Source organism: Boleophthalmus pectinirostris, unplaced genomic scaffold (assembly GCF_026225935.1).
Source record: "Boleophthalmus pectinirostris isolate CB_2022bp ecotype Guang Dong unplaced genomic scaffold, ASM2622593v1 HiC_scaffold_5, whole genome shotgun sequence".
Lineage (NCBI taxonomy): Eukaryota > Metazoa > Chordata > Actinopteri > Gobiiformes > Gobiidae > Boleophthalmus > Boleophthalmus pectinirostris.
This window is the reverse complement of record NW_026571404.1, coordinates 32,870,791-32,893,160: the sequence shown is the minus strand read 5'-3', so window position 1 is coordinate 32,893,160 and position 22,370 is coordinate 32,870,791. Positions and strand designations below refer to the sequence as shown.

General features: G+C 35.4%; 2 protein-coding genes across 6 annotated transcripts in view; both read right to left on the bottom strand.

Moving 5' to 3' along the window:
- The window catches only part of LOC110159146 (semaphorin-4G-like), a 90,326-nt gene extending 74,198 nt beyond the window's left edge, over positions 1–16,128 (bottom strand). The window contains exons 1-2 of one of the 2 annotated variants that reach the window (XM_055162358.1): positions 15,974–16,128; positions 4,466–4,552 (exon numbers count right to left, since the gene is read on the bottom strand). The gene's annotated coding sequence lies outside the window, so the exon portion shown is untranslated. The remainder of the gene's footprint in view (positions 1–4,465; positions 4,553–15,973) is intronic. The other variant, XM_055162357.1, reaches the window with a different exon arrangement.
- Positions 16,129–19,920: 3,792 nt separating this feature from the next.
- The window catches only part of tp53bp2a (tumor protein p53 binding protein, 2a), a 62,699-nt gene continuing 60,249 nt past the window's right edge, over positions 19,921–22,370 (bottom strand). For all 4 annotated transcript variants that reach the window (XM_055162981.1, XM_055162980.1, XM_055162982.1 and 1 more), the window contains one exon: positions 19,921–21,467. In XM_055162981.1, the coding sequence (XP_055018956.1) occupies positions 21,426–21,467 (42 nt within the window). In that variant the 3' untranslated portion in view covers positions 19,921–21,425. The remainder of the gene's footprint in view (positions 21,468–22,370) is intronic.

Genomic DNA, 22,370 nt, shown 5'->3' with positions numbered 1-22,370 from the left:
GCATATCATGAAAATATCTAACAGAGAGATTTGGATATCTGTTACATCCCCAATAAATATCCAATCATCTTTTCCACAGACACAGACTTGGCAGAGGTGTTTACATACGTCACATTCCATATGCATTTAGAGGTGGTTTAAAGCCACACTTCACAGGTAAAGAAGGAGCTGCAGATTTATAAAAAAGTCTTCACCTGTCATCATTTGGTTTATCCTTTTAAAAAGAAACCTTAAAGGGCTCATACATTATTCAGGCTGCTTAAACTACTTTAAAGGTCTTATAAAACGCAAAACTGACTCTTGTGAGCTTTAAAACATGTTATAATGTCACAAAAACATACCTGGAGTTGTGTTTTGTTTCATCCACACATTTTTTGAGTAACTTTTATTATTACTCTGTCCACATCTGTGCGGCTCAAAATGCTCTGTTCCACACATAACACATAAAAAATAGCTTAATATACGTGACCTTTTCAGTATCGATACTTGCTCAAATGAGTATCTAGTTTCAACATTAGTTTTAATTTTGATTAGTATCTGATTTTCAACACTTTTGACAAGCGTAATCATTGGTCAGATGGTCTAGAGAAAAGATTGGGTCACAAAGAGGGCCGAAAACATTAATAATAAAAACAAGAGAGAAATGTGGTGTTTTGAGACTAGACTGGAGCCTGCTGGTCATGGAGGATTGAACCATGACAAACACAGAGCTGACAGTTACATAAGAGCAGAGACAGGCTCAGCAGCTCTTACAGGTGACCAGAACCACCCTGTCAATAGTCTTTACTAAAATGCTTAGAACACATTAAGACAGCCTCATTATGAAGAAGAAAGATCAAAGTAGCAACAATTATATCATTTAAATTACATTAATTGTTATAATTATATAATAAAACATATATTACATAATTTGAATCACAATCATTCGAGAGCGGAAGTATTGACTTATATCATTATATCATTATATGATTCATAGTCTTGTTTTCTGATCCATGTTTACTGACAGAGGATGGCTGGAGACTTCTCCAATATCTTATAACTGACCATTTGAAATTAATTTCATAACCCTACTGTGCCGTACTGTAGTCGGAAGATTAGATCTGTGATTTATTTTTGCAATTGCAATTATTATTGATGACTTATAAGTCTATGTTTACAGAAATGGCTTCAACTTAACTAAAGTAACTAACTGTACTCACACAGAGGTGACCTGCAGCTGTGTATATGTGTAAGGAGATGTTCTGTTCTAGTCCAGTATTTTTAGAACACTGTTTTTAACCCAAACCCTCTGACATGTCCACTGTCCACCATGTACTTTCTGCATTGGGACCAGTGGATACTTGTTACTGTTACTTCAGAGCATGCATGTGTACTTTCTACTCCACTACATTTCTGAACTGAACTGAAAAGTAAAAAGCACCTTTCATATGATTTTAGGGGTTATTTTTACCATGTTTGTGGTAATATCCTGACTAATCCTTTTGAGTTTAAACTTTGGCTTTCAGCAAGATATTGATCCATAATGACACCATTACACTCTTTAAGTACATTTGAAACTGGTGAATCAATACTTTTACTTAAGTTGATTTCTTCATGTGATACTTTTACTTCAGTAACTTTTTGCCTCTGTATCTCTAATGTAGCAAGACTGAGTATTTCATCCATCACTGATTGGGACATGTGACTGCCTCCTCTGCTGTGTCCGCACGTCCTGTTCTCTCATGGGACAAACTGTTTACTACACTTGGCTTGGTTCATTATACATTATAACTTTATGTAATTGAGTCATCATAGCTAATATTGAGAAATGTACTTTAATATTTAATGTAGGGCGGCATGGCTTAGGACTAGGGTTGTCAAGAGTATCAAAAACCAGATACTAAAACTAGTATCGAAACTAGATACTCATTTGAGCAGGCATTGACACTAAAAAAGTCACACTGGCAGGACAGAAATGAACCTTTCTTGAATAGCTTTAGAAACAAAACACAGATCCAGGTATGTTCGTGATGAGGAAACAACATTATAAACTAAATCCAAAATTGTGTAATATGAACCCTTTAAGTAAATGATTAGTTATGAATTTTTGAATGGATTATGACGATTTAACCATTAACTATGAGACACTGAGAGCATACTCTATAAAAATATAGACAGTGCCTTGATCCCTGAAAACAGTCACCAGATGAACTTTAAAAATTAAAAACTTAATAACTTTTTCTACGCAAAACACAATGAAAAAACCCCTAAATGTGCAGGATTTGTGAGAAAAAAGCGTAATATGGACCCTCTGACATTTATGAGTTGCTACAAAGCTAGGTGGCTAATGTTGCATCATAGTTAAAGTGCTCCAGCTTCTTGTTTGTATTCACTACTCACTGGTCACACAAGGACAATGGATTAAGATGTAACAAAACACAGAACTTATTAACATTCAAACAAAGCTCACCGTCCCATTACAACTTCTGCAGCGGACTAAAATATTACAATTATAACAAGAGCAAACAAATACATAAACAGTAGGCTTCTTATTACTGTTTAATTTACTGGGACTGTGGTAGAGCTTTTTCAATTACTATATGTATTTTCTGCCTTCGATCCAGAATACACACTTCTTTAATACTTTATGAAGATGTGAGTCTTGTCAAAGGTGAACCTCCGTGAGTTCAGAAGGGCGTGATTGACAGGTGGATTAGCCAATCAGAGACACAAATGGTTCACGAATGGCACAGGGGACTGAAAAATCATTGCAGATTGATTGAAGCACTAACCTCTGTTAAAGTTGCATTATATAATGTCTAAGGTGGAGGGTCAGTTACTTGTCTCCATGGAGATGGTAAATGTTCATATTTGTATACAGCGCTTTTCCACCTTCAAGGCACTCAAAGCACTTTACAACAAGCCACTTACCCATTCACACACACATTCATACACCAGTGTACGCAGACACTGGGGTCGAGGTAGGTTAAGTGTCTTGCTCAAAGACACAACAACAGCATTCATCAGTGGGAGCTAAAATTGCATCGCCAACTTGTGGGTCAGTGGATCTGACCGCTCGAGAGCAGGATTCAAACCGCCAACCTTCAGATTAGAGGACAAAAGCTCTACCAACTGAGCTACTGTCCCCTGAGATGTTATTTCTTTGTCTGGAATGTTCCACAGTAGGGCATTAAGCATATCTCTCCTGCATTTGTTCAAGTACAGGTGTTTTATAGCTCAAAAATGCCCTCTCAGGCTCAAATAAATTTTTAGTATCAGGAAAAATCTGATATTTGGGGAAAATTATCATATGGGGTAGTAATATACAATCCTGACTTTTTTATCCTCTGTAAACAACAAAAGTACTTTGGTACTTCTGGCAGGCCGTTTGTGTGTAGTCATTCTTGCACAGTCTACATCGCCCACGTTTATCAGCATGGATGGGAGAAAAGGCTCCTGAGTAAAAAAAGCTCATAAAATATGGATTTGCAGTAAGTAGGTAATTGGCATTTAGCTGTTGCAAATCTGCAACGCCTGCCTGGAGAGGGTTAAAAACATGAATTCTTACCAAGTCCATAGATCTGACCACTGAACTGTCTCCATTGTGATTACCAAGTTAATTTCCATACTCAAGTGAATCAAGGCAAACCATAATATCTCCATGGAGACACGCAGGTGGCAGACCCTCCACCAGAAAAGTTACACAGTGCATCTTTAATCTGAGGTGAGTGAAATGTGATTTTATTTGTAAATGATATGTGACCAGTGAGCTCCTTTGTTTCACATACGCCACTGAAAAAGACTTGATTCAATCCAGATATTACATACAGTATATTGCCAATAGCCTTTTATGAAACTTTTTCTTATTAGGAAATCAAACAAGCACTAGGGATATAACAATAATTGAAATATCGTGATATCGTACCGTCAAAAGTCTCACAATGACATCGTGGGCAGTCACAATATATATCGAATTACAAGTTTCTTTGCTTAAATGCATGTTTTTATTGGTTTTATAGTAGCAACAGCTTATAAACGTCGGGAACTACGTATCCCATGATTAATTTCAGTGCAGACAACATGAAGAGATATGATTTTTACTTGAATTGTTGGGATTATGACAGTAATAATTCACACCAAAATCTTGTCGAGGTATTTTAAAAGCAAAAAAGTGTTCCATCTACAATTATATCTGCCAAAATATCACAATAAATATCATGATATCATACCGTGAGATTTGGGTATTGTTACATCCCTAACAAGCACTACTATGGATTGCGTAAAAAATACAAACAGATTGGCTTAACTACTGTGGATTCCATCTGTGCTGTGAAAGGCATTACTGTCAAAACTACTTATCCCAGGCTGAATTTAAGCATCTGAGCCAACTACAGATGTCTCGAAAGAGGCTAGAACATTTCAGACACGCTTTTGGTATGTTTGCTACATTTCAGCCATGATAAGCATCTGTGAAATGTCAAATTACCTGTATTACTGTCGTTTAAGTAACTTCTGTGCTTTTGTCTCCTCAAATCCTCGCCAAATCTGGTTCAGAATCTTGTAAAAACACTCCCTAGAAAGACACACATTGAATACAAAAAGTTAGGGATCAGGCAGGCTCAGAAATGATCCCAGTATACAGAAAAGTTGCATAGGGAGTGTATGGGTGGATAAGCTGCCTCATTGGTGCTGTCAGACATTATAAAGGAGCGAGTTTGCCCTCCCTCTCCACCGTCTGACAGTTCCACAGCAAATCATTCACAAAGCTGACAGAGATCGAAATCCTGCCGACAACACCACAGAAGCGATGCAATTATAGAATAAAAGGAAGAAGAACAGAGAGTATGGGTCAAACGGGGAGAAAACGTAGCAGATATTTTTGTTAATGGTCAAAATGATAATGACATCTTTTTGAAGTTTAAATTATGCCAAAAACAATAGCTGCTGGCTTCAAAGATGAGATGCATAACAAAGAAGGGAATTTGAGAGTTGAAATGGTCTCAATAAGTCTGGTGAAGGAGTACAGACTTTGAAAAAATAGAGGAGCATGGTGTGGATTATCTCCTAATGATGTCATAAGAAGAAACTGAGTGTTTAATAGGGGTATAACGATATCCAAATTTCACGATACGATATCGTCACGGTATGAACCTCACGGTATGATATTTATTGTGATATCATGGGGAAGTTCACAATATGATGGGGAGGTTCATGATGTAACAATATCCAAATCTCTCGGTACGATATTTTCACGATATACATCTCACAGTACGACATTTATCGTGATATTTTGTGGAAGCTAACAAAACTGAATATGCTACTTTTTTCCTCTTTAAATTCCTTGACAAGACTTATTCCAAAGAACTAAGATTTAAAAGTGCTTAAAACTGTTATTGCTATTATCTATTATAGGCTACACTGAAATGCAGCAAAGAAGCATGGTCTATGTAGTCCACACTGTCCTTTTTAAGATAATGCTGCACCATAACTCTTAATTTAAGCAAAGAGACTTGTAATTCAATATTATTGTGAGAACTTTGATGATATGATATCATGATATTTCAGTTACTGTTACATCCCTAGTGTTTAGCATTACTTAATTTAACATAATATATAGGGATGCACCGATCTAACCTTTTCAGTTGCGATTTTGATCATTTGGCTTTTGCTGTCTCCCCGGAACTGAAAAATATTGTCTATTTCAAATCAAAAGACAGCTAACTTTTTATCCAAATTTATCCAAATGTGTTTTTTATCCATCAAGTAACTACTGAACAGCTTTGCAGGCATAAAAGTTCAAATATTATGACACAGTAGGACAATGTTAGCCAGTAAATTGTCTCATTATAACCAATAAAAGTCACAATCAACATACTGATTCAACTAATATCATGGGACTAATGCCAGATCCAGCAAATTTTTCAGTATCGGCACCAATATTCAATACCATACCATCATATCGGTGCATCCCTAACAATATATGACCTTAAAATCTGTCTTTCTATAAGTTTAAATGGACAGAAAAGTGACCAGACCAGGCCCTTTAGCAAATACAGGCTACTCAAAGTGAAAAGTCAACTGCGTGAAAACAGAAAGTTAAAAGTATACTTCGGAACATTCTTCATGGAGTATTAGATACATTTTATGCCATACTGTGGAATTATAACCAAAAGAACAACATTTCCACTTAGACGAGCTGGGGATAGCCTTCCTTCAGGCCAAATAAGAGTCTGGTGTAAAAATGTCCATGTGCGCCTAATCAACAATGCTCTCCTTTTGGGAGTCTTGAAATTGGCTGTGTTGTCTGTATAGAACTTTAATGGGGTCGCCCGTGGCAACATCCTGAATAAAGTGCAAAAGATGAAACTTCATTTTTAAAACAGGACTGACTCAGCACTTTTATCTTACGCTGCAAGTTAACATTTTTATCACTTTACTTTCCATATGTGCATTTGGTTCACTTTTAAAGGTCCTATATTACACAAAATTGACTCTTTTGAGCTTTAAGTCATGTTATAATGTTGTTACTTCCTCAAAAACACACCTGGAGTTGTGTTTTGTTTCATTCACACATGTTCTGCATTATTAGTCTGTCTACATCTCCAAAGATCAAAATGCTCTGTTCCACCTTGTGATGACATGAAGTGGTAGTTTTCCAGTCAACAGCTACCTTTTACTTTTAGTTCTACAGAGAGTGTCAATTCCAGAGATGAGATTGTCCAAAATGATTCAAGGTGTATGGAATTTAAAAACATAGTGGAGAACTTTCTGTATTACCACCTGACATCACAAGGTGGAACAAGAAGATTGTTGTTGGAGCCTATAGTAGCCAAGTTTAAACAGTGTTTATGGACACAGTTAACTATAACCTTAATAAAACTTTGCTGCTTTGGCTTGACTTGTTATATAACCTGTTAGTGTTGTCACAATACTGACATTTCAAACTCACTTTTGATACAAAGGAATAGACTCGATAGTCAATACAGATTCCAATATCACAATGAGAATTAAAACTCTCTTTCTTTAGACAATAGAATGTGATTTTCAATGTTAGATTGCAGCACTTTCTTTTCTATTTCTATGTGACCTTATCTGTGTAATCCCTCACTTATAGATTCCATAGTGATCCATGGGTGTCTTGTTGAAATGAGTATCTAGTAGGGTGGGCAATTAATCAAATTAATTTGATTAATTTGTGTTTTTAATAGAGATTTTTTACGAAATTGTGAAATTGAGGATTATTATGAATGATTTACTCCTGGCTTCCTTACTTGCAAAACAGAGCTTTTGTGCAATTACAATTATACAAATGTAACTGAAGGCAGTTTACAATTTCTTAAATAACAGCTAATACTAAGAATGAAAATGTTAAGAGCTTTCTGCATTTGAAAGACCAACAATGACTCAGCTCTAACTTTGATCAAAATCATAACCATCCAGTTTGCCTAGAGTTTTTTGGACAGGTCACCCAGCTCTAGTATCTAGTAGTTGGAAACAGTTTTTAGTATTAATTATCTGACTTTCGATACTTTTGCCAGTCCTATAACCTACAGCAAGCCAATTTTAAACTATTTCCCCTCATATTGCTTCATAAATAGTATATAGGACAGTCATTATAACTTACTCTAACTCCTTTCACTGTCTTTTTAAATCTATTACTTCTGACTCCCTTGAAGAAACCACACTGGTGTTTAATACTTAATTGGTGAAAACGTTGCAAAAAGACAATGAAAAAATGAACCCTTAGGATTTCAAATCAGCTCCTCCATTCTTAACACGCTTTATAACACACTTTATTCTCTCTATAGCTGCCAGCCTTGTGTCTCTTGACGTATTCTCAACCAAAAACACTCCCCATTATCTGCTATGATGGTATTTTTACAAACCTGCTGCTTGAATGGGAGAAATTGGCGCAGTGCGGTGACAGTCACATCAACACAACAACTGTTCAACTCCCCGAGGACTGCAAGAGGAACAAATACGAAACGCCAAGAACAGTCAAAGCTATTCAGAACTCTTTCTACAGGAATAAAGGAGGATTTAAAATGTTCCACAGACAAAAAAGCTCAGACAAAAGAAGCGTGAGGGGACTGAACGGAACTTTGTGCAGAAAGAAGAAGACAGTTTTGTAGCGTGGCACCAAGAGGCTAACTGTAGCTAATTGTGAAGGTTAGAAGTCGCTGATAAAGCTATTCTAATGCGGTGAATGAGTTATAATGAAGGAAGAAGAAGGGCGGTGTAATGCTGGACAATTAAATGGAACATGATTATACTAATAATACCACAGCGTGCAATAGGTCTTTTATAGGGACCAACCATAAACTGTATAAAGAAGTGGACTTAGGACTTCAGTCAAATGAAGTTATAGGAGCAAATTTGGAGCAAAACAGAGACAAAATAGCAAAATAAAACACCAGGATCATGTTAGTGAGCTAATACAAACATTTTAAGACCATAATGATGAGACTCACTGCAGCAGTAACAAAGAAAGCTGTGACAATTTCTCAATGTTAAGTCAACTGGAGTTGCAGGAGCTGGTGTTCTGTTGAAATGGGCTTCCGCGTCGAAATTAGCTACTTTACATTTTCTCTGTGTACAGTTGTATAGAGCCATTAAAGCGAACCTCCCCAGTTTGACAACATATTTCTTTGGATTAGAGACAGGTTGGATGCTGTTGCACACGGTGATCACACTTTATACCTTAGTTATGTACAATTTGAACTCATTAACATGAATATGTGTAGGTAGTTAATTTGGGCAGTCATATTCTACTCAAAATAGGGCTCTGACTAACTCCCACTGAAGAATCACCATTATTCACTCATTTAGATGAATTTGGGTAGAGGAGCTCATTTCGACTGGACTTCTATCAGATAAGGCTCCCACTATAAAAGAGAAACATTACTGGAAACACCAAAATCTTTATATTAAAAAATATCAAAGGCCACAGTGTGAATTTCCTATTATAATATAGTGATATTTTCTTTCTAAACAAAGTTACAACATTTTCTACACATGGAAACAAAATAAAATACGATGTAATGAAAATGATAACGATAAAATCAAATATTAAATCCAAACTATTCAATCATCTACGTAGGTATTCTGCCGCAAATCTAACACAGACATGCTGTTGCTTAACTGGTCAAAACATACAATAAAACCAATACACTTTTAAAATGTGACTTGTTACTCTACTTCTGCCTCGGGAGCTCAGATCGACAGGATACTGGAACCATCCCCATGTTCACTTTCTATTTGGAACGTGACCTGTAACTTGGCCTGGTTTGGTCATCATGATGATCAAAAGGTTTAATGCCATACTGCAAAACATTCCAGACAAAGCTATAACATATCTACGGAAAAAAGCATTTGACGGCTCCTCCACCAGAAAAGTTACACAATGTAACCTTAATAATATGAGCCACCATGGACTTCTGAAAAGCAGATAAGGACTTAAATTTCAAAACATCTGTTAACTATTCCCCAATCCAAATGCATTATTAATATAAGAATAATCCAAAATCCTGGGTCTCGGTATTTTATTTTTCCCCATTCATTCATCACAAGAATTTACAGCTTAAGAGTTTGAAGAGAGAGAGAAAGTTTCTAAAATCCATAAACCAGGGACCTGCTCTTTTGGGTGAACAGCGAAATTAATATTGATCGCTCACTTACTTTTGCCTCAACAATTTTCTAAAAAGTTCTGCATTTTATCATAAAGATTTTGAGGTTCAGTCCAATGAGATTTGATCAATAATGTGTGTTCTTGCCTTATTGTCCAGAGGTGTGTAGAGTTAGTACTCAAAAATAAGTAAGAGTGATGTTACTTCAAAATAATATTACTCAAGTAGTGGTGCAAGAAATGACTCAAGTAAAAAAAAAATTGGGAAAACTATTACTCAAGTCACTTGACGTGACACTCAAGTGACTCGAGTCACTTAAAGACTAACTATCAGGATGTAACATTTGATTTATAATTTGAATTTAATATAATCTGAGGGACAAAACATTAAATAACGCACAAAATCTGTTATTAATTTTCAGCAGATGGGCTCAAAAATGATAAATAACAAATCATAAAATAATTTCATATTGCCAACATAAAACGTTTATCATGAAGAGTAGGGCTGGGTATCATTCAGAAGTTGCCAATATGATACATACCTCGATACTTAAGCCATGATACGATACATATCTTGATACAGTGCACTTTCGATTTGATACGATACATTTCAAAACGATTCAGTACGGTTCAATAAAAAATAAAGTCTTAATCTTGGCTGTGATACTAAAAGCCTTTGTTAAACCACTTCTTGTGCAAAATTCATATGAAAAACACCCATTTTAATCATCAAACAGTGAAAATGTCAAATATGTCGCATAAACATGTTTCCTTCCTCTAAACAAACCACAAAACTTTCGCTTTGTAACAAAATTATTTTGTAAAATATACCAAATAATACTCTTGGTGATATATCAGTACAGCAGCCCAAGATATTGATACTGTATCATCACATTAAATGATACAATATATTGATATTTTGATACTTGCACATCCCTAGAGAAGAGTAACCAAAACTTTTAATGTTAGTGTAATAATAAAATATTACTCAAGTAAGAGTAAAATATGCTGCTAGAAAAGTACTCTGAAAAGTTTAAAAGGTTACTCAGCTAAGTACTTACTAGAGTACTTGCTTATATCTAATTACAAAGTTTACCAACATCATAATCACCATTAAATAACAGTAAATAAATATATATTACACAAAATTCTTGTGTTATAATGTTGTTACCTCATCAAAAAACATACCTGAAGTTGTGTTTTGTTTCATTCAAACATGTTTATTGTTTGAGTAACCTAGTTAGTAATTAATCTGTCTACACCTCAAAACCGAAAATGCTCTGTTCCACTTTGTGATGTAATGATGAAGCGGTAGTTTTCAAGTTTAACCTTTTACCTTTTGTTCAGATTGGCAATTCAAGGGCTAAAATCATTCAAATGTCTCTAGTGAAGGTGTATGGAGTTTAAAAACACAATGGAGCACTTGTATTACCTCATCACATCAAGAGGTGGAACAGAGCATTTTCTGTTTGAGAGAAGAACTCAAACGCCTAAATATGCAGGGTTTGAGTGTTTAACAAGTGTGAATGAAACAAAACACAACTTCAGGTATGTTTGTAATAAGCAAACAACATTATAACAGAACAGAAAACAGAGCAATATAGGTCCTTTAAAAAGTTACTCTTAAGTAAATATAACTGAGTATTTACTTTCCTTATATCTACTTACAAAGCTTGCCGACATCACAGTCCATCATTAAATAAGAGTAATTAACAGTAGGTGCCACAGCCTATCATCAAATTCAATACCATCTTGTCAAACCACTTAGCGTCTTCTTTTGATTTCGTTCTTGTATTACAATCTCTTAAGAAGGGCTGCCAACCGAATCACCAGCGCATTGTCCACTCTGCCAAGTCCTTATTTCATCACTGCTTTTCTATTCTTTACAGTGACTAATGAGCCACAACACAAAGGTAGACTGTTTTAATAAGACATGAGTCACGAGTCAGGTGGTACGATCTACAACCAAAAATATTTACAATAGTAGCAAGAATTGTGTTGTATTCTGTTGCGTAACATATAATTTAAAGGGCCTGTATTACGCTGTTTTCTGATCTATGGTATAATGTTGTTTCCTCATCACAAACATATCTGGAGTTGTGTTTTGTTTCATTCACATGGTTAACACACAAACTCTGCATAATTAAGCTGAGTTAGTCTCTCAAACTGAAAACACTTTGTTCCACCTTGTGATATCATGTGGTCATTGGGGTATGCAAAAATATCAAAATATCAATATCGTTTAATGTGATGATACAGTATCGATATCATATGGAGTATTTTTTGTTTTAATATTTCACTAAATTATTTTGTTACAGCGCTACAGTTTTGTTGCTTGTTTAAAGGAAGGAAACTCATTTATGCATCACATTTGACATTTTCACTGTTTCATATTAACTTTGCGCAAGAAGTGGTTTAACAAAGACTTTGAGTATCACAGTCACGATTTAGCCTTTATTTTTACTGAACCGCATCGAATCGATTTGAAATATACCGTATAAAATCGAAAGTGTGCTGTATCAAGATATGTATCATATCGTGGCCTATGTATCGAGGTATGTATCATATCGGCAATTTCTTAATGATACCCAGCCCTAATGGTAATACAGGAAGAGCTCTAATGTGTTTTTAAACTCAATACACCTTCACTAGAATCATTTGGATGATTTCAGACTAAGAACTGGCAATCTCTACTAAACAAAATGAAAAAGGTACAGTAGCTATTCACTAAAACTACCACTACATGACATCACAAGGTGGAACAGAGCATTCTGAGTTTTATAAACAGACTAATAATAAAGGATTACTCAAACATGTGTGAATGAAACAAAATACAACTCCAGGTATATTTTTGATGAGGTAACAGCATCAGAACATGGCTTACAAGAGTCAATTTTACGTAATATAGGATTTAGTATTTTGATGTAACAGTATTCTAAACTTGAGTAATAGTTTCCATTGTGAGTAAACTTAAGAGGGACAAAAGCTTTATGCTGAGAACAATGACTTGAACATTTGTGTTTCTTGCGCCTCTAGTTCAGATATGATTTAGAAATGTAGTGTTATCCTTTGAAACAACTACATTTTGTGCATTATTTAATTAATATTTTGTCCTTCCAATTACATGAACTGTAAATTATAAATCAGACAGCTACTCTTACTTGAATAATAGTCTCCCCAGGTACTTTTTACTATAACTTTATCCTGAGTTAGCAATCCTCTTGAGTACAATTTGTGACTATTCTACTCTCCTCTGGGTATCATTTTTGCAATACTGAAGCAGCTTTGGTTCTCCAGTGCTAGTCCTGCCAATAGGGGTGTCAAAAATATTGAAAAACAAATACCAGTCTCGAAAACTACTATCGAAATTAGACACTCATTTGAGCAGGTATCAGTACTGAAAAAATAACATTCACGGGGCAGAAATGAACCTTTCCTGAATAGTTTTAGAATGATCTTGAGCTGTATCAGAACAAATATAAGAGCACATAGACTAATGTACACCTATGGACCACTATGGAACCTACCTGGACCACTGGGGGATTACATATAAGACCGCATGGGAATAGAAAAAAAAGAACTGTGATTAAATATTGAAAATCGCATTCTATTGTCTAAAGAAAGAGTTTTTTTTTTTTTATTATTAGACTTACTCACAGTGGGAAGAGTGACCAACATTTTTACTCAAAAAAGACTATGGTACTATTACATCAATAAAATAAATAGCATAGTAAAAGTATGTTGCTGTTGTACTCTGAAAAGTACAATTTCTACTCAGCTCAATTAAGAGTACTTGCTTATATCTAATTACAAGGCTAGACAAGATCACAATCATCATTAAATAACAGTAATTAAAGATCCTATATTACGCAAAATTCTTGTGAGTTCAGGTTTAACTTGTGTTATAATGTTGTTACCTCATCGAAAACATACCTGAAGTTGTGTTTTGTTTCATTCACACATGTTTGAGTAACCCTGGTTTATTAGTCTGTCTACACCTCAAAAATGAAAGTGCTCTGTTCCACCTTGTGATGTCATGATGAAGCGGTAGATTTCAAATTAACTGCTACCTTTTGTAACCTTTAGTTCAGATTGGCAATTCAACGACTCTAGTAGTGAAGGTGTATGGAGTTTAAAACGCAATGGAGCACTTGTATTACCTCATGACATCACAAGGTGGAGCTGAGTGTTTTCTGTTTGAGAGAAGAACTCAGCCTAAATATGCAGGATTTGTGTGTTCAAAGAATCTGTATTGAGCAGCAAGTCTAATCCTTAGTATAGAAACTGAGTGAAATTTTCGTGACAACACTAATTAAATGTGCAATAATAATAAATAGAGTCCAAAATTGTACAAACATTGGCTCAGATTGGTCCCATATGTGACAGGTGCTCCAGTATTGACGTAACACCAGCGCACATGTTCTGGCTCAGGTCCAAGCTGGAGAAATACTGGACAATTTGTATAGCATTTATTTAAAGAGGAAAAGATGAGAGCACACTGAAAGCTATCTGTATACGCTTTTAAAATGGTGTGTTTGAATAGAGGAAGTTGTCAAAACAGATTAAAGGGCCGATAATTACAGGAGTTGTGTTTTGTTTCATTCACTCATGTTTTAAATCCTGCACATTTAGGCTGAGTTCTCTTCACACACAAAAAACATCACCTTGGAACCTTGTAATAATACTATGTGGTAATGTGGTAATACAGGAAGTGTTACTCTGTGTTTTTAAACTCCATACATCTTCACCAAAATCATTTCAGTGCTGGAATTGCCCATCTGAACTAAAGGTAAAAGGTAAACCATGAATACTCAGACATGTGTGAATGAAACAAAACACATCTCCAGAACTCCAGATATATTTTTAAGGAGGTAACAACATTACAACATGGTTTAAAGCTCACAAGAGTAAATTTTGCATAATATAGGACATTTAAATGATCAATATAGAGTGTAAGGTTTGAAATGTATTGGATTTGGGTAGCCAATTTTTACTTTCAATAGGTAATGAAATTCTAGCATTTTTAGCATTTTAGCTTTTTATTGGTCTATTTAGTGCAGGGGTCTCCAACCTTTTCCTCCAGTGAGCTACTTTTACAAAACAAAAATACCAGAGAGCTACTCATTTTAGTGGCTGCAAGAAACTGAGACGACTGTACCCAAAGAGGGCAAGTCTTTGGGTACAGTTAGATGCTTATAAAACAGGGGTCTTGAACCTTTTTCCTTGGATGAGCTACACCTTTACAACACAAAAATTCCACAAAGGCTACTCATTTTAGCGATCACAAGAAATAAAGTATACATAAGAACCATAGCAAAACCTAGATGAAGTACAGTTAGACAAAACAACATAAACCATTATTTATTTATGAGTGCACAAAGTCAGGCATCAAAATGATAGGTTTATAATGATAATAATAATAACAGGCATTTAATTCATCAAGTTTTAGTTATTCAGAACAATACGTGTAATTCAGAAATCCTTTGGCGAGCTACTTGGAAGAGGGTGGAGAGGTACAGGTTGGAGACCCCTGATTTAGTGACATGTCATCATTTACATAGTGGATAACTGATCTTAAACTGACATTTATTTATTGTGTTAATACTCTGTACTTAATATTGCTATATACAGCCTGTTGTATGACTAGAGATGGAAATGAACCAATGGATCTATCTAGTAAAAAAATCAATGTTTGTCTATTTTATTTGTATTTGTTTATAAAGGACTTTGCCTTGGATGATCTCTCTAAGCCTTTGGATAATATTGCACATTCAGTTTCACAATATGAAGCTTATTATGGCATTTTAAAGCTTCTTAATAGTCTAAATTATGAACATTAATGTAACAAAATTCATACTGTCTGTGGGTATAGCAAGTTTTAGATTTAAACATACTCCTTAATTATTGAGTATTGATATAAAATATAAAATGAATGGTACTTCAATTGTACTAGAGATAAAGTGACTACAATCTAAAGTATTAATAGATCTGTCTGATAATATTACTTCAGAATTTATTACAGTGCCATAATAGAATACTAGAACACACATAACCTAATCCAGAGCATAGCCTACTTTATATGGGGATTAAGTATTACTACAATCAAAACATAAATGTCTTTTTTCTTTCTCTAAAAATATTAAAGAATTGTAACTAAACCATGAAGGGAATCCTAATACAACACATTGTAAACCCAATCCGATACAGTTTTCTGTTGGAAATTAGCCATAAAGTAGACATATATAGCTTTTTTATGGGTTTAAAGTTCTCTTATCACAATCCGGCAAGTAGATACGGGCTATTTGTAATTCATGCTGTAACAAAGCGAATTTAAACAGAAAAAAAAAAAAAATAGACAATCTAACTTACCTTGATCACGTAAAATGTTGAAACCTCAGTAAATATCCGCTTGCATGTGGACTTTGAACCGCCGTACGGACAAACACACAGCTCACAGCCGCTCTCGGTGACTGATACTCGGTGATACTGGCTCACACTCACCGCTCTTCCCCCGGTCACAGGTGGCCCTCCTCCCGCCGACAGACACCTCCTCCTCGGCCCGCCTCCCGAGCCCTTCGCCCTCCTTCCTCGTCTTCTCCGCGCTCGGAAAACATTGAACCATGCGCGGAAACGGGTCAGGGGGTGTTGGATTTCGGGCAGAAGAAGTGGAGCGGACGGGGTAGCGCACCTGGATCACTTTCCTCGGGTAAATCCGGAGCTCAAACCTGCGCAGAGTGGAGCACAGGGAAGGGACCCTCTGTGCGTAAAAGCGACGTAAGCGGAGAGCACCTGTTCACCGAGGAGAGCGCGGGGACGCAGTGACATCTAGTGGACGAAAGGAGAATTGTGTTACAGCAGTGAAATGAAGGCAGATTCTAAATGAAGCCCAAAAAACTTCATCAGTAATAAAATATGAGCCTATTTATTTTACTATTGCCATTAAATATTATTTGCATCTATTATAATATTGTTTCATTTTGAAGTACACTGTAAATAAGCCAGCCCATGTCAACACAACATAAAATACTTGAGTTAACAAGTTGCCTTCATTTTTTTAAAAGTTCATTTTGTTAAGTTTATTAAGTTAATTTAAAACATCTATATATAGTTTTATTTTTGTAACTAATTATTATTATTATTATTAGTAGTAGTAGTAGTAGTATGCATCAGTTTTATATAGCTCTCTGGACACTCAAAGACGCTTTACAGAGATTCATTTACTCATTCACTCCATACCTGGTGGTGGTAAGCCACTATTGTAGCCACAGCTGCCCTGGAGCAGACTGACAGAAGCAAGGCTGCTAATCTGTGACATCAGCTGATCACCACCATCACTCACACACACATCACTTTCATACATCACTTTCATACATCACTTTCATACTAGGCAATGTGGATAAAGTGTCTTGCCTAAGGACACAACAACAATTTTTGCAACTGGCACCCCACTGTGGCAACTGATTTTCCCAGCAGTCTCCTGTCCAAGTACTAACCAGGCCTTGCTTAGCTTCTGAGATCTGACGGGATCGGGCTTTCAAAAGCTGGTATGGCCACACACCATGTAATGCAAGTTGAATTTCTGATGATACGCAATAAAAAAGTAGTTCTGTCCTTCAAAATATATATTTATTTTTTATATTCAGACGAATGTAACATTAATTGCAGTAAGTTCACCTGCATAAACTGCATGGGCATTCATAGAAAACCCATTAACCAGAGAAACTACTATTTATTATATTTATTTATTTATGTTGGATGCCCTTCTTCTTACAACACATTAAATTGACTGGGGTGGGCAATGTGGGGTGATAGTGCTGTGTGAATGTGTGAACCGGTAACCCACTGGTTCCCTTATAACAAGCCCAACTTCACCTCTCCAGTCTCACAATATTGTCACAGAAAGAACGTTCCCAGTTTATCAAATGATGTATGGACTTTTTGGTTTTGTTTATTTGTTTACATTTTTTTTCAGTATTGAACAGGTTTTCATTAAATTCACTTCATTACATTTCACACATCAATAGTAAAAGCATGGACTATCTTTTTTCTATTTCCTCTGAGCCCCTGCAGGTCTCCACAGTCAAAACAGATTACAATGGTGTTTTGTGGTTTTCAAAATGGCGTCTGCATCTTCACATTTTCACTCCTATAATTCCAGAACTGAATTATGAATGCATGTATCTATTATTCATATGGTCGATCAACTTTGGAGAGCTGTGGTAGCGTCCAGTGGAGCCATTATTATTAAAAGTTTTGTTCAACCTCCAACATCAATGTCACTGGAGAGTTACCATAGCAACAGTATAGAGGTTTTAATGTATTTTTAATATATATTTTTTTGACAGCCAGTGAAAACATTGTCTGCCTAATGACTTTTCCTTTAATTATTTTCAGGTACATCCGTGCAGTGACAAGGTTTTAAATTACAAATATTACATTGATAAATGAGTTAACAGTTTTCTCATCTGCCACCTGTGGAGATAGGGGAGAGGATTAATGGCATGATCGAGAATACAAGGCGGTGAGAAGACAGGATTAGAAGAAATAAAGATGACTTTATATTTGGTAGAAAAGGTTAGACTGTTTGAGACTACAGAACTCCACTATTATTTGTACTGACACCACTAACAAATATGAGCAAAGGAGGGAGATTAAAATGGTTTGTTTCAAAGGGTGCATATTTTTCTTTTGCATTAATGCTTCTTCTGATCTCTGTTATGTTTTTTCATCAAAAACCTGTCCAGAAAAAAACTGTTGTGTTTTGGTTCATTCGCACATATTTAACACGCAGATCCTGCACATTTAGGCTTCTCTCAAAAAGAAAACACTCTAATTTCAGCTCTGAAATTGACCCTCTCCACTGAGCTAAGGGTAAAAGGTAGTTGTTCACATGAAAAAGACTTAATGACATCACAAGATAGAACAGAGCATTTTGAACTTTGGAGATGTAAACAGACTAATAATAAAGGATTACTCAAACATGTGTGAATGAAAAAAGCATAACTCCAGATATGTTTCTGATGAAGAAACATTATAACATGACTTAAAGCCAGAGGTGGGACCAAGTCGTAGTTTTGCTAGTCTCAAGTAAGTCTCAAGTCTTTGACCTCAAGTCCAAGTCAAGTCCCAAGTCAAAGACAGGCAAATCCAAGTCAAGTCTCGAGTCACTGGCTTATAAGTCCAAGTCAAGTCCAAGTTGTCTGCTTTAAGCTTCAAGCAATTTCAAGTCTTTAAACCAAAATACCAATTAGAGCTTAGACAGCTTTTATATATGAATATTTATATAAGAGTTGTAGAAATGCAATTTTTTCCTTTTTAAATGTCTTGAAAATATCTTAGTGTGAATCATTAGTCAGAAAAGAAAGAATTCAAATTTAAAAGTGCTAAATAACAGTTATTTTGCCATATACTTCTCTGTAGTTTCCTCTGATTTACTGTATTGTGCTGTACATTACTGTATAGTACTGTATCAGGTCCCAAGTCACTGACCTTCAAGTCGAGTCCCAAGTCTTAGTCCACTTTATCAAGTCAAGCCTCAAGTCCTAAATATATTGGCTCTAGTCTGACTCGAATCCAAGTCACGACTTGCAAGTCCCCACCTTTGCTTAAAGCTCACTAGAGTCAATTTTGCAAAATATTTGGACCTTTACATTTTTGACTAATAATTTAATATAATAATGTAAAACCATGTAGGCCTATGCGTCACAGTAAAGTTTTCCTTTTAATTTCACAAAAATATGAATTTATAAGGTTTCCCTGTGAGTTCATGTTGTTTTACACTTTCATTTTTTTTAAATTTTACTGTTACATTTCCAAGCATTTTATAGTCTTTTCAAACTTCAAATAGATTTCTGGGTAGATGAAATAAATCAAACTCACATTCTTCTACTACTTTGTTCCTCTACTACACTTTCGTCTACTACTGTAAATTACTAAATATAGTAGTTGTAGTAATGTAGATGTAGTAGTAGCTTTAGTAGTTGTAGTAGTTATAGTGGTTGTTGTAGTAGTTATAGTGGTTATTGTAGTAGTTGTAGTAGTAGTAGTAATAGTAATAGTAATGGTAGTGGTAATGGTAGTAGTGGTAGTAGTAGTAATAGTAATAGTAGTAGTAGTAGTAGTAATAGTAATAGTAATAGTAGTAGTAGTAGTAGTAGTTGTAGTTGTAGTTGTAGTTGTAGTTGTAGCTGTAGCTGTAGCTGTAGCTGTAGCTGTTGTAGTAGTAGTAGTAGTAGTAGTAGTAGTTGTAGTTGTAGCTGTTGTAGTAGTAGTAGTAGTAGTAATAATCAAAACACAACACAACTTAGTACAAATTATTTTATTGTAAATGCTTCAAATTCTACATGAGTGGTTATTTTTACTGTCTTGACAAAAGGGCTAAAGAAAAAAGTAACAAAAATAAATAAATTTGTGTTAATGAAGATATGCTTGAAGTGGAGTTTTTGCATTGTAGACCTGATCCGGGCCTAGTGCAACCTGTAGCTAGAAAAATAAAGGCGTTGGTTGACATCTGGCTAGCCTTCTTACACATATTCACATGAAATCGACAAAATATTCAAAATCCATACTGCATGATATGTGTTTCTGTGGCGAATCCATCGTAAGGTAGTAGCGTGTTGGCGACGCGTGCTAGCTTTTGCGATATCATGGACCACAGAGCATAAAACGTACTCAAAACTATTTATTTCGCTAACATTATTTTCGATTTCAGATTATTACGCTACAACGGTGGCAGTCACAATTTATTCTGTACACCTCTAGTGCAGCTATAACGAGGCACAGTTTCTCAAATTGAAGGTGCGCTGTGTAACTTTTCGGTTGGGGGTCCGTTGCCATCTTGTTTCTATGGATACGTCAATGCTTTACCTCTACTTTACATTTATATAATGACAGGTGGTTTTATAGCTCAACATTACCTAGAAAAACAGGCATTCTGACTATAAATGGGATCGCCACTCCACAGAGCTGACCTGTAACTTGGCCTGATTTGGTCTCCATGATGATAGAAAATTTTAATGCCATATTGTGAAACATTTCAGACAAAGCAATGGCATTTCGGTGGAGAAAAGCAGGTGACGGAACTTCCACCAGAAAATGTACAAAATGCAGCTTCAAAGATACACTGTGTAACTTTTTTTTTCTGATGGAAGGTCATCTGAAATGTCCCATTGTATGACGATTAACATCTATCTCCATGGTGACAAGCAGGTTATACTCCTGCGCCAAATTACAGGTCAGATCTGTGGAGAAGTGACCCTGCTCTCAGTAAGAATGCATGTTATTCAAGACAGTAAAATAATTAAATTTAAAAAAGGCAAGTTATAAAAGTTTAATGCAATACTGTGGAACATTTCAGCCAAAGCAATGATATCCCAATGGAGTAAAACAAGCAATGGACCATTCACCAGAAAAGTTACACAATGCACTTTAAACAAAAAATACAAAAAATAAAAATTACCAAAACAATAGCCCCTTCAGATTGTCATATTATTATTTCCATTTTCATCCCTCACTCATTCATCACATGCACTACAGGTCTATAAAAACGCGCTACCATGAAAATACTGCTTGTTCGTCCCAACATCTTTTGCTTGTTTAGGAAATATAAAGTTTCTGACGATTACAAAAACAGTGGAGTCGTGAAATAGTGTTGTACAGACAAGAAAGTGCCAGTTGGGCTCAAAAGTCCACGTTTATCCTTCATAAATCCATTGTCGTCTTCATTTGTGGAATGCAGTCTGTTAAAGCGTGTTTGGGTTGGAGTTTTTGTGTATATTTCGGATAGTTTTTGTCAGTAGGAATGTACAGGCTTGTAGGTGCTTCAGGCCAGGCTCCTCTGTCTTGGTTTTATCCTGGGGTAGAGCTGTAAGAATAAAAGAAAAGTTGGTGTTTTAGATTTCGTGGGAATGACGAAAGCTTAAAGGTGTGCATAATTTTTGACTGGAAAACAAAAATATGCTTGAGACAAAGAATGCCTTAATGAGTAAAATCAAAGGATAAAAACTGAGTGATGCAGTTTAATTAAGATCATTTATGCATTATTTGATTCAATAGTAATAGCCAGTTTCAGTTAAAGAGCCCATACATATTACGATATTTTCTGATCTATACTATAACGTTTCCTCACCACAAACATACTTGGAGTTGTGTTTTGTTTCATGTGCGCATGTTTAACACAAACTCTGCATATTTAGGCTGCAAATACTATGTTCCACCTTGTGATGTCATGTGGTAATACAGGAAGTGCTCCACTGTGTTTTTAAACTCCAAACACCTTCACTAGAATCATTTAAATCATAGAAAATTTCAGGTAAAAAGTAGCTGTTAACTTAAAAACTACATTTTCATGACATCACAAGGTGGAACAGAGTGTTTTGAGCTTTGGAGATGTAGACAGACTCATATTAAAGGGTTATAAAAACGTGTGAAAGAAACAAAACGCTCCAGGTATGTTTTGAGGAGGTAACATTCTAACAAGAGTCAGTTTTGTGTAATATAAGACCTTTAACTTATTTAAAATGGCAAAAAATGTAAAAGTAATTTGTTTACATTTGATTACAGGTCATTTTATAATAAACCCAAAAGGGCTCTCTATGATATAATGTGTCTAATGGCATAATAAGGCATGGCATCATAAGTTAATTTGTGATTGTCTAATTAGGTTAATTTGGTCTTCTGGTAATTTATTTTCATTTTTCATACGAAGTTTTTTTTTTTTTTTTATACCCGACAGTTTCAACTATTCACTAGCAGTCTTCCTCAGAAT